Here is a 12,894-nt window from a genome sequence, read left to right as displayed (position 1 = left end):
GCGCCCTCGGCCGCCGCTCCCGGGCGCCTTCCCGGTGCTGAGCGGCCACGAGGCCCCGCGCAGTCGGCGCGCCCCCAGATCAGAGCACGAAGCCTCGCTCCTACCCTGCCATCCCCTGCGCGCCCCACCCTGCGCAGGGGCGGGGGCTCCTGGCTCGCTTTTCCCACGAGACAGGAGAAAGCTGTCCCCCCAGGAGGCTCCCCCCGCAGAGCCCCGCGGGCTGACGCTTCTCACCAGGCGCACACCTCCCTCCCCCGACCACCCGTGCTCACGCGCCCTGGGTCCATCCCGGTATCTGCTCGTAGGGCACCCGCTCCCCACCCCCAACCAAAGGTTAACTCCACGAGAGGGGAGCCCTGGGAACGGGGTCCGGGGTCTCCCCACCCAGCCCGGAAGGCCCCCTCCAGAGGCCCAGAGCCGGCCCTGGGAACCTGCGCCCGCTAGGAGCAGGAAGGGGAGACGCCGGTGAGGCCGAGGGCGAGGACCCTGGAAGAGCGTCCTCGGGGCCTGGCGTCGCAGACACAGCTCGAGAGCCGGGCAGACAAGTTTTATTCCAGCCGCTTCCTGCCCACGGCCACCCCAGGCCGAGCGAGGACAGGCTGCGTGGAGGGTCTGGGACAGAGGTGCACACAGGAGGTCACGCCGTGGCCCGAGGCGAGCGGGGGGCGGGGAGGCAGTTCTGCCACTGACCCTGGGGGTCTCTCCGGGGCCTGGCCGAGCTGAGGGGTTCACAGTCTCCATGGTGTGGACGCTGGAGGGCCGAGCGGGCTGGGGCGCAGGGAACGGCCGGGCCTGCTCCGCGCACAGGAGGCTGCCCTGCACCTGCTGAGCCCCTGACGCCCGGGAACAAAGGTGCCGGGGTCTCGGGCGGCGACGGTCTTTTCGACAAAGACCCAGGAATGCCACAGTGGCTGAGGCCGACAGGGGACCGGACGGGACAGAGTAGAAAACTCTCGCACTCACGCACTGCACGGGCGTACACGCGGGGTCAGTAAAAACGCAAGGCCTGGGTCACACGACGCTCTGCCGGCCCCCTGCCCCCTCAGACTCGGACGTGCCGCAGCCACCGCCCCGGCCAAAGTCAATGAAGATCCCTTCTGAATCCGAGTCGACTGACTCCAGGATCTGGTCCACCAGGTTCTCGGGGCTGGAGGAGGCAGGGGAGCTGCGGGCCGGGCCTGGGCCAGGCTCAGGGGGCTGCGCCGTGGGGTACGGTCTGCTGGGGCAGGGCCCTGACGGGGGCGCCGGGGAGGGTCTGAAGGTCCCAGCGGGGTCCGGGCCGGGTGTGTCGGCAAAGCCCTGGGGCTCGGGGCAGGACGTCATCTCGGAGACCGAGTGCCTGCGGATGCCCGTGCCGCTGGCCACCGCGCCCTCAGCTTCGTGCTCCGCCACGGGGTTCAGCAGCGGCGTGTTGTAGCTCTTGGACCGCACCACCGGGTTCTTGGCCAGGATGTCCCCCGACCGGGAGCGGCGCAGGAAGTGCTTCTCTGCAGACAAGACAGACAGACGGCATCAGGCATGGGGCCGGGGTGGGGCCGGCCACATGCTAGGGAACACCCACTGTAAGCACCTACTTTGCACCCAGCTCTGCATGAAGGGACCGCTACAGGGAAAAGCCCGACTGGTGGAGATCCTGCTGGGGTAGCCTGGAGGGGAGTCGGGGTTTCCACCCCAGCTGATACTGGGTCCATCCCTATGTGACCTCCTTCTCTCCTCGGTCCGGCCTCTCAGCCCGGAATGGGGGTGGGGGGGGGCCTCAAGTCAACTGCCTGGGTTCAAGCATGCACCTTGCCAGTGACCTGTGCACGTGCCTCAGTTTCCTCACCTGCGGAGAGTCAACAAACCCAAGCACTTGCTACGTGCCAGCGCTTTCTTAGGCAGACACAGCCCCTGTCCTCAGAGCTGGAGTCCTACTGCGTGTGGGGGGAACTAGAAACCCCTCTGGGTGGGCCACAGGTCGGGCAGTGGCAAGGGCCCAGATGGGGCAGCACGTGAGGTCAGGGCTGGGGTTTATTCCGAGTGTGTGGGGGGAGACCCCGGGGGTGGGGGTGGGAGAGGACAGATATAGGGGCAGGTCTCCGGCTCCCATTCAGGACCCTGCAGTTCCAGAGTTGACCACCAGGCGGCAGCGCTGAGCGGAATGAACCAGGGGCCGTCCTGGACCACAGGAGATGGGCTCCCTCTTTGCCTGGCAGGGGTCTCGGTGTCCAGGGCCACACAGACCTCAAAGTTCCTCCAGTTGCTGGAACCCCGCCTGAGCTGGGACATGCTAGCTGGGCAGGTGTTATACCTGCAGGTGGCTGGGCCCTCTGGACGAGGGGACGCTCCTGATGAGCTCTCGGACTGCTGTCCCCTTGGTTCTCTTCATGCATTTCTTCCCAAGCCTGGGTCCTCCCTGTCCTTCAGCTCCCAGTGTGGCCTTCCCTGGGCTCCCCGCCCGTGGCCCTCATGTCACCTGGGCACTGGTCCCCTTGGGCACTCATCTGGGGATGGTTTACTCATTGGTCTGCCTCCCCGGGCGGACAAGAGCTCATGAGGGTGGAGCTTGGTCTCCGCTGAACCCTCAGGACCAAGAACAGGGGCTGGCGCACAGTAGCTGTTCAGTTTACAGTGCTGAACGAACCGATGGGGCCAGGCAGCCCCAGGACGCCCAGCCATGCCCACCTCACAACCCCTCCACACCCGCCTTGAGTCCCCAAACAAGCCAGGACATCTTGGGCTCCGGGCCTTTGCACGTGCTGGGTCCTCTCCCTCATCAACTCCTGACTTTCAGGACTGAGCTCGGACGTGACCTCCGTGGGGGATGCGGTGTCCTCTGCCGGGCTCTCAGGGGGGGTCACTGCAGCACCACTTGTGACGTCAGCCCTTGAAGGAGGGACCCCACGTGACCCACCCCCTTTGCCCAGTGCCCCGCACACAGCACGGCCGGTGGATGCTCAGGACACGTTTGCCGTGGCTGCACATCTGCTTCTGCACGACTCCCCCGGGAGGCCTGGGTCCCCGCCCGGGCAGAGGTGGGTGGCGCCAGGGGTCACCCCCCTCCCACCCACGCCCAGGCGACCCCTACCCAGGATGCAGGAGTGTGTGAAGGCACCCTCGCTGGAGTAGAGGCCGTAGGTGCCCAGGTAGGGCGACACCACCTTCTGGATCAGCGTCTCCAGGCGCAGGTAGTCCTTGGTCACTCCCCGGGACTCGTGCACCCCCTGCGAGAGGGAGGGGTGCGGGGGTCCGCCGGTCGGCAGGGCCGGCCTGTTCCCCGCCTCCCTAGGCCAGCCGTGCTTAGCTCAAAGGCCACCACCAACAGCGCCCTCCCCCTCCCCCGGGGTCCTGGCCCCCACGGCCGTGGCCCCGCCACCCTCCCTTCCCAGCCGTCTGTCGGGTTGGGGCCTCTAAGCCACCCTCCTGCTTTAACGCCCTCGCGGCTGCCCGCTGCACACAGGGGCCGGCGTGGCTGGGAGACCAGGATGCCTGCGGGAAGGGGGTCTGTGGCCAAATTAGGCTGGGCACCCTGCACCTCCCCCTCGGGACAGTTGTGTGTCCCCTTCCGTGAGCTGGCTTCCCGGAGGCTCTGGGCAGTCCTGGGGGGGGGGGGACGACAAGCTCATTCACCTGGACCCGCACCCTCACTCCCTCGCCCCAAGGAGCACTGCAGGCAGGAAAGGCTGCCCCATGGGCCAGGCCCAGCTCAAGGCCCGGCCGTCTGATAGAGCCACCCCGCCCCCTCGCACCCCGCTTCCCCTGCCGGGCACCGTCCAGCTCCTCTCAGCACCTCCCCTCATTCAGAGCTTTGAAGGGCTTTCCACCCGCTCCCGTTTCACTAGCGCCAAAGCCCGGAAAAGGAGGCTGCCCACGGGACAGCCGTGGCCTTGCCCACTCAGCTGTGAGCTGACCAGGGGGCAAGCTCTGGGTCCCAGCAACCCCCGCAGAGGGCCGGGCACACAGCAGGTTTTTAGTGAGTGCTTGCTGAATGAATGATGTCTCTGGACGAATGAATCACAGTTAAGAAACAAGATACACCCAGGTTGACGTTAAATGACGATTCAAGACAGAGAGAACCCAACTCTGTGCTGCCTACAAGAAACCCATTTAAACTATTAAAGACACACACAGGGGCTTCCCTGGTGGCGCAGTGGTTGAGGGTCCGCCTGCCGATGCAGGGGACGCGGGTTCGTGCCCCGGTCCGGGAAGATCCCACGTGCCGCGGAGCGGCTGGGCCCGTGAGCCATGGCTGCTGAGCCTGCACGTCCGGAGCCTGTGCTCCGCAACGGGAGAGGCCCGCGTACCGCAAAAAAAAAAAAAAAAAAAAAAAAAGACACACACAGATGAGAAGTAAGGGAGTGCAGGATTGTATGTGATAGCACGGATCACAGCTGGAGTAGCCATGTCAATTTCAGACAGGACAGACTTCAGACCAAAGAAATTTATCACGGATAAGGAAGGTCATTATCTAATGATAAAGAGGTCAATTTTCCGAGGTGACACAACAATCCCTAATGCGTATGCACCTGACACAGAGCGGGAAGCTACGGAGGCAAAAAGTGATGGGGCTGCGAGGAGAGACAGGAGAAAGCCATTCTCCTAGGTGGAGACTTCAACACCCCTCTCAGAAATACATCCAGCGGGCAGAAAAATCAGGAAGGACACAGATGAACTCAACAACACCATCAATCAACTGGATATAATTGACATCTATAGACAACTTGTCCAGTGGCAGAATCGATATTCTTCTCAAGCTCATGTGGGACATTCTCCAAGACAGACCACATTCTGGGCCATGAAACACACCTCAACACATTGAAAAGAACAGAAATCGTACAATGTCTGCTCTCAGACTACAGAGAAATTAAACCAGGAATCCATAACACAATAACTTAAAACCCCCAAACACATGGAGATTCAACAACTCGCTTCTAAATGACACAGGGGTCAAAGAAGAATTTTTAAATATTTTGAATTAAATGAAAATGAAAACGTAACGTCCAAATTATTGGGATGCATCGAAGCAGTGCTTAGAGGGAAATTGACAGCACTGAATGGATACATTCGAATATAAAAAAGTCTACAATCAGTCACGTAAGCTTCCACCTTAGGAAACCAGACAAAGAAGAGCAAATTAAGTCCAAACTAAGCAGAAGAAAAAAAAAAAAAAAAGAATCAGCAGAAATCAACGGAATTGAAAACAGAAAACTGGATAGAGAAAATCAAAACCAAAAGCTTTGAAAAGATCAGTAAAATCCACAAGCCTCTAGCCAGACCAACGAAGAAAAAGAGAGAGAAGACCCAAATGACTAATATGAGAAACGAAAGAGGGGACATCACTACAGAGTCCATGGAGCCAGCTGTGTTTGGACAGGGAGGGGGTGCCCCTGGAAGTCATCCAGATGGGCCTGAAGGAGCCGTCCCCGCCCCCGGCAACAGTGCCGTGGATGAGGAGGACGTGACTGCTGAGCTGTGCTGGGCGCTTCACAAACTTTATGTCACTTCACTCCCGGAATTTGTTTCTGATGTCTGGTCTCTGCTCCCCATTGCACTGTGAGGAAATGGGGGCCCCAGCGCTGCATTACTTGTGTATGCTCAGATGCAGGGCTGCTACTCAGCTTCTGGGACCCCGGTGAGAAGGAACTTTGATTCTGCAGGTGAAGCACGGGGCACATAGTAGGCCCTCAAAAGATATGCTGACCAGTAGCTGTGACCTCAGGTCCATCTGGGAGTTGAAAACAGTGGGGACAAGTTCACCGCAGGGCTGGGACAAGGCCAGTGAAAGTGGAGGCCAAGGCGAGAGCAAAGGGTTGAGGCTGGGGGTAGGGGTCGCACCCAGGAGGGACAGGGCACTCTGGGGGAAAATGGGGCCAAGCTCAGAAGCTGCATGACGCACAGTGACCACCAGGGGGCAGCACCACCCGGGCCTGTTCATGGGATCAAAGATGAGACCTTATTCCTTGGCTTGAAATCCCAGCCTCACCACTTCCTGCCCCCAAGAGGAAGTGCACCATGAAGGACTTTGTGTCGATTTCTCCTCATTATCCTTGGACCTGCCCTGCCAGGTGGGTGGTCTTACTCCATCACACAGAGGAGGAAATAGGCAAAGGGATGCAATGTCCCTCCAGCCGCTGCCCTGCGTGGCCGCCAGGATGACCACCGGCTCCCACCGAGTGTAGCCCCTCGACTAGCCCTTCTCACGTCCACATTCATCAGCTCCTTCTTTGCTCTGGAATCTTCAACCAGCCGCCCTGAGCCCCAGGACCAACCTCACAGACATAAATTTAGAAGGACCTCCACGTGCATGCGTGGGTTCAGGACAATGAACAGGGTTTGGAGCCTGTCAGCCTCGGGGAAGGCCAGGCTCCTGGCCATCACAGCTCCAGGCAAGCGAGGACTCTATTTCCCCACCTGTAAAATGGGGTGGTTGATGGTACTCAACCTGGTGCTGCGACAGTGAGATAGGCTGGCAAACGGTAGGGTGCTGTGCCCGTCACAGGGCTCGGGGTGCAGCAGTTTGCAGAAAGGTCCATCAGAAATGTCTGGAACTGCTGTGAGGAGTGGGAGGCGGTGGCACCCAACCCCAGTGACTGACCGATGGGGAGAGTAAAGGCCTGGCCCCGCCGCCCTCGAGGGACCGTCCGTCCACACCCCTGGGCTCCCTGTGGGCTCCCGGGCCGGCCTTCTCGTGAACGAGCCCACACCTTCGTCCAGCTCCTCCGCAGCCCCCGCTGCTTCCTTCTCCCTCCCAGGTTTCTCCCGGGAGTCCCTCCCCCGCCCTCCCCCGCCCTTGAGAAGTCACGTGGCCCCACGTCCACATCTCAGGCTCCGTCTCCAGCGAGCCTGGCCTGAGACGCGCTGCGTGAGCGCGCTGCGTGAGCCCGGCACCGGCACCGGGCTGAGCGCAGCCCCCACGGGCCCCGCCCACCTGCAGCACCAGCAGCATCTGCACGACGGCGGGGGGCACGCGGGCGTGCGCCCGGGCCAGCGCGTCCTCCAGCTTCACACTGAGGGTGATGATGTTCCGGAAGTGCAGCAGGGCCAGCTGGCGCACCGACGGCTCCTTGCCCTGCAGACGTGGGGGCCGCCGCTATCACGTGAGAACCTTGCTCCCCTGCCCCCGGGCCCCCTTCCGCCCCGTCCTCCTCCCCAGATGACCCTCGTTCTGCGGAGAGAGGGCCCCGCACGGCTCCCTCAGGCAGGGGAAGGGTGACTGCCACGCTCGGAGCCCCTACTGCCTGCTGGGCACGGCCTCTACCGAGTGCTGCCCAGGGCTTCCCGAGGCTCTGAGCGTGGAGCTGTCCTACGCCCGTCTTGGGGGTGGGGAGCAGGTTCTGGGAGGTCCGGGGGCGAGCGCAGGCGCAGACGGCCCACACGTGGCAACAAGGGCAGAGGAGTGCCCACCCCCAGGCCGGGACGGGCTGCCCCTGTGGCCCAGGGGCCGCTCACCTGCACCGGGTAGAAGACGGCCTGCAGCGTGGGCAGCACGTCGCTGAAGAAGAAGTCCCAGGTCTCTGCCAGCGAGTCCAGCAGCTTCTGTCCTGTGGGCACGTGGACCATCACCATTACCCCAAGGGGGCCGGCAGGTGTCTCCCACCCACCTCTCCCAGAAGCAGGAGGACGCGAGAGCTGAGGGCCGGGCCCTGGAGGCACCCCCACCTGCCAGGGCGATGGGCCCGGACCCCCAGCTTCATCCCCGAGCCTCAGCTGCCCCACTAATAAAACGGGGCTGTAGCAGGGCGAACCCCTCAGAGCCGACAGGAGGAAAGGAGATGAAGCGGGGCCTGGGGCAGAGAGGTGCCGGTGGGTCCGTCTCCTCTGCACACGAGCCCGACAGGCACGGCCCGGCAGGCGCTCCTCTCACACCCTTGTCTCACCCACCCTCCTCCTCCTTCCGCACACCCATCCGTCTGTCCTTCCGTCCACCCGACAGACATTCACGCAGCAGCTACGCTGTGCCAGGCCCGGCGCTGGGGACCCAGCTGAGCCCAAAACTGCCCCAGTCCCACCACGTGACAGGGCAGCAGGATAACGAACAGCCACCCTGGCGAGGGAGGAGTGACCCCCACCGGGCAGATGGAGTGCCTGGGCCTCGGAGAGGTGCGGGTCTCTCCCTCAGGGGCCTGGGTCCCCACCACCCAGGCTGCCTGGGGTGGGATCTGGGGAGCCAGGGAAACCCGCATCCAACAGCAGCAATTGTCCCAGGTACGAGGGGGTCATGCAGGGAGAGCTTCCTGGAGGAGGTGATATCCAAGCTAATTCAGGAGGACCGTTTTGCCCGGTGGACTGACACCCTTGGCACATGAACCATGGAAGTACACGTGTGGAAAGGAGGCATCTGGACAAGCTGTATGGGCCTTTCTGCCGGCTCTGGGGAAGCAGCAGCCCCCGTCACAAGGTGGACAGACCCTGGGGGTGGGGACAGCTGAGGTGCCCCCAAGCGGGCTCTGCGCTCCCCCAGGAGACGCCAAGTGCTGCCCCCTCAGCCCCTGTGCCTGGAAGGAGCGGAGAGCTGGGATGAAAGGCTGCTGGGTCAGGAGAAGCAGGCCTCCGGGACACGTCGCCAACGGCTGCTTGGCGGGACCCCACCTGGAAGCCAGACTAGCAGCTGGCTAGAGAAACACGGCCGCGGTGGTGGGCATCTCCAGGAGTGGAGGGGCCAGGGCCACGGGCTGGCCAGCCTCCCAGAGCGCACCGCCCACGCCCAACTCCTCAAGGTTTCCATGGGAACCAGGAGGTCGGTCAAGGGCCTTTGCCTCTGGTGCTGCCTTTTCCTGGGCCCTGAACCCCCCCGCCCCCTCCCCCCATAAAGCCCCCGGGTCTGTGTAGGTGCCGGGCTCTGGGAGGGGAGCCTGGTGGGGGTGACCGTGGAGAGGGCGGGTCCACCTTTCCACGCAGCCCGTCTGCTGGCACTGGAGCACCCTGCCCGGCGGCCAGCTCCTGGTCCGACCGGGGGCCCGCACCCCACACCGGGCTCTATGGAACCCAGGACGGGGGGTGCCCGCCACCCGAGGGGCTCTGCCTGCAGACAAAGGTCCCTTGAGGTCCCCACCATCACCGGCGAGAAGAAAGGCGGCTCAGTTCCCCGGGCGGCCGTGGGGCGGCTCTGGGTGCGGGCCAGACGGCGTCTGCGGAGCGCGGGCTGCTCTCCAGCCCGCGGGGCGGAAAGGGGATGTTGTACGGTCCAGACCCCGCCAGGGCCACATGCCGACCGAGGGGCCAGGAAGCTTGGCTCCGTCCCCTGGCCGGGCCCTCTGCTGCCCGGGAACTGTGGTCTGGGGGCACCAGGGTCGGCAGGGGTGAGTCAAGCACACGGCGTCGAAGCCCCGCCCTGGGGCCCCAGGGAGTCCCTCAGCCCGAGCCTCAGCGTGACCCTCTGTAAAATGGGCGTGATCAACGTGTCCACGCTCAAAGGCCAAAAGCTGCCCCGCAGCGAGCGCTCAGCCGTTAGCCTGACGCTGAGTAGCGGGCCCGCGTGGTCTGAGGCCGCGCCGACGCGGAGGAGGACCCACGCCACCCAGCGGCCGTGCCCTTGAGCTGGTTCTCCCAGGATGGGGTGTGGGTCAGCCTGTCTGTCTTCCTTTCTTCAGTGCGACCGTGCAGGCCCTGGAGACGGGAAGGCACCAGGCTGATCTCCCCTCAGGTCTCAGTGGTGACCGCAGGGCCGTTGGAAAGGCCACAGCAGGGGCTTGGAGGAGGATGGCCAGGCTCGGAGGCGAGCGTGCGAGGGCCGTCGCAGTGCAGTTTGGTGACCTGACCTTAACAGGCTGGGATTCCTGCAGGACAGGCAGAGCCCAGGGCCCGGAGCCTGCAGAAACCCTGGGCTCCCCCTCAGGGTCCCAGAGCGTCTGGCTGCTGAGAAGCTACCCCGGCTGCAGCCTAGCCCACCGAACCACCACCTTGAATGTGGCCCCAGGGAGGGAGGCCTCCACCTCAAGGCCCCTCCAGGCCTCTCACTTGCAGGCATCACTGTGCTTGGGTTCAGGGCCTTGCTGGAGGCTGGAGGGGGGCAGGTGGCAAGGTCCTGGGCTGCCCCTTATGGGGTTACCCACCACCTCCAGCAGAGGCACGGGCTGAGGACGTGGCTGGCCGCAGGGAGTGGTCTTAAGGAAGAGCTAGCTCTCCCTGGGACCCGGTAGAAGGCAGAAGGGGGAGGCTCCTTGGGGTGTGATGTCAGCCACCGACCCCACCGCCTTGGCTGAAGGGGGGCAGATGTCCTCTCAAAGAGATGTGTCGAGGCCTGACTCAAAGGCCGCCGCTTCCACGCAGCCCTCCCTGACTGCCAAGGTGGAACTAGCCCTTCCTTCCCCAGGGCTTCCCTTCACTGACATTCAACACAGTGGACTCTCACTGTCCGGGCCACGTCTGTGCTCCCAGCTGGGCTGTGAGCCCCTGCCAGGCAGGGCCTAGGTCCATCTCCAGGTCCGCAAAGGCTGCCTGGGGCCTGACCTGTAGTGAACACATGGGTGGAGCCTGTCTAACCCCCTGTGCTGAGGTGGGGACAGGGGGAAATGACAGTCTGTGGCTGGATGGGAACCGGAGGCCGGGCCCTCTGGCCCCCAGCCTGGGGCTCTGTGCCTGTCCCTGAGGCCAGGGGCGGTTGGATGGGGTCGGTGCTCCCTCCTGGGTGGCCTGGCGGACGCGGCCACCGCGGGCAGGGCTCCACCAAGCCACACAAAGCGCCTCTTCTCCTAACGTCCCGGCTCCCCTGGGCCGGGGCTGGTGGGAGGGCAGGCGCTGCCGGAATGCGCTGAGTCAGGAGAGGGGCGCGCGAGGGCATCTCCAGGGCATCTCTGCCAGCAAATCCTCCTGCTGGCTTGGTGCTGCCCCCTCCAGGAAGCCCGCTCAGAACCCCAACCGCCTGTGCCTCCCGCCCCCACGTCTGTGGTTCTCACAGCCCTTTCTCAGGCTCCTGCCTCGGCTGCCTCCAGCCGACACACGCAGAGGCGGTGCAGGAGGAACACGGGACACGTGGCTCTGAGCTACGCGGAGCACCCCAGGCCTCGCTCTCTGCCTCTGTGAAGCGGGCCAAGACCCGTGCTCTCCGGGGTCACTGAGAACTCGAGGAGGAGCGCGGAGCAGCAGAGAGAGGGGTGCGGGCTCGGGAGCCAGGCTGCCAGGAAGGGCTCCGGGCCTCGGTGTCCCCAAGCGGTCAGCGGCCACGACAACGGAACCCTCTTCACAGGGCTGTCGGGTGGTCTAGGCGTCACAGGCAATGGAAGGAGTCTCGGGGCAAGCCCAGCACATGGTGAGCACGTGAGGGGCCGGTGCTTGGCACACAGAGGGAGGGTCGCGGCCTGCACAGGGCCTGACACACAGCGGGCCCACAGCCAGATGTGTCGCTTTGAGCAGGGCTCCCCCCGTCATTTGATTTCTCTCTACACCAACTCACTGCTGCCAGGAGGTGTACACACAGTACTTGTCACCCCCAGCCCACGGACACAGGGAGCCCAAGGGTCCCGGGACCGGGCACACCCCGCCAGGGCTCTGGGCCTGGCACAAGTTGACAGCGGCCGGCCAGGACCCTCCCTCTCCCTGCCGAGGCCCGAGCCGGGCAGCGGGGCCAGCCGTGACTTGTGGGCCTGCCCCTAGAAGGGCAAAGGGGGCGCGCTCTGGAGTCGGGATGCCCCCCTTACGTGCACTGTGGCTGTGGACCAGTTGAGGGCCATTGCTGCGTTGTCCCCCAGCTGTGAAATGGGTACAGTGACCCAAAGGCCTCACGGGGTGAGTATGATTATTGAAAAGAGAAAACTTACCCAGAAGGCCCTGCACCAAGCCTGGGCCCCAAACCCTGGCAGGGAGCCCACATCGGCTGCTCCTCCAGGCGGCAGCTTCCAGCTCTACCTCTTCCCCCGCCTCTAGACCAGTTCCCCTCTGGTCCTCAAAGATCCTGATGGGGGTTCTCCCAGGCTGCTGGGACGGGGCTCATGGGGGCCGGAAGGCCTCGTGGGCAGTGAGGTGCAGCAGGGGACTTCTCCCAGACAGGCCCCCGGCCCTCCTGGGCCCCAGCAACACGAGGGGCAGATGCTCTTCCCAGCAGGGTCCCCTCCCGGGGTCAGATCTCAGCCCTGCTGCCCTCGAGGCATTGCTTCTGCCCCTCTGGACTCTCTCGACCGGAAGGGCCACGCCACCCACCCAGAGCCCCAGGCGGAGCCCAGGTAAGGCCACGGTTCCCAGCGGCCACGCCCGCAAGCAGCGTGGCCTGGCACCCGGCCCCGGCGGCGGGCCACCAGACTCACCTTCGTAGAAGCGGATCTTGTCTCGCAGGATCACCATGCCTTTTGTCAGCAGCTGGTTCTGCAAGGCACACGTGGAGGTGCTGTCACCGCCCGGGGGGTACCACGGCTCCACCAGCAGGCAGCCGAGGCCCAGAGGGGGACGGACTCACCGACGTCCCGGCCCAGTTGTTGCAGAGCTGGAACCTCAGCTCCCGGGGGTGCACGCGGGCAACGGACCCAAGCAGGCTGTCCCCGATAGGAGGTGGTGCAGGGACCCCACCCTCACCTCCCCCAAGAGACGGGCCAGGCCTGGGCCTCCCGCTCCAGGCTGAGCGGGCGGGCAGGCAGCTGCCCCCGCATCCCACAAGGAAGGAGGGACTTTCAGGCAAGAGGGGGCCCGGGACCAAAGGCCTGGCTTGAGCGCCGCCACCACCCGCTGCCATGAGGCTCAAACGGCAGCCCCCCCCCTGCACCCTCCCCCTGGGCGTGGCTGAGTGACACCACGTGGCCTCAGCAGCAGTCACAGCAGCCAGAGAGTGGAAACGGCCCGGGGACCACGGACGGACGGACGGATAAGCAAGACGTGGTCTCGCCACGCTGTGGGGTATCATTTGGCCGTAAAAAGGGATGAGGTTCTGACACAGGCACAGCACGGATGAACCTCGAAAACCGGGCTCAGTGAGAGAAGCCAGACACA

General features: G+C 64.2%; 1 protein-coding gene across 20 annotated transcripts in view; it reads right to left on the bottom strand.

The window, feature by feature from the left end:
* The window catches only part of PRR5 (proline rich 5), a 53,708-nt gene that overhangs the window by 2,073 nt on the left and 38,741 nt on the right, over window positions 1-12,894 (bottom strand). For 16 of the 20 annotated variants that reach the window (XM_067010406.1, XM_067010400.1, XM_067010402.1 and 13 more), the window contains 5 exons: window positions 12,219-12,276; window positions 7,429-7,520; window positions 6,908-7,048; window positions 3,068-3,203; window positions 533-1,487 (listed from right to left, as the gene is read on the bottom strand). In XM_067010406.1, coding sequence (XP_066866507.1) covers window positions 1,012-1,487; window positions 3,068-3,203; window positions 6,908-7,048; window positions 7,429-7,520; window positions 12,219-12,276 — 903 coding nt within the window. In that variant the 3' untranslated portion in view covers window positions 533-1,011. Of the gene's footprint in view, window positions 1-532; window positions 1,488-3,067; window positions 3,204-6,907; window positions 7,049-7,428; window positions 7,521-12,218; window positions 12,277-12,894 lie in introns of those variants that run through there. The other 4 variants (XR_010835966.1, XR_010835967.1, XR_010835968.1 and 1 more) reach the window with 2 other exon arrangements.

This window comes from Kogia breviceps, chromosome 12 (genome assembly GCF_026419965.1).
Source record: "Kogia breviceps isolate mKogBre1 chromosome 12, mKogBre1 haplotype 1, whole genome shotgun sequence".
In the NCBI taxonomy this organism is placed as follows: Eukaryota; Metazoa; Chordata; class Mammalia; order Artiodactyla; family Physeteridae; genus Kogia; species Kogia breviceps.
Note: the sequence above shows the minus strand (reverse complement) of the source record. Positions and strands in the feature narration are given on the sequence as shown.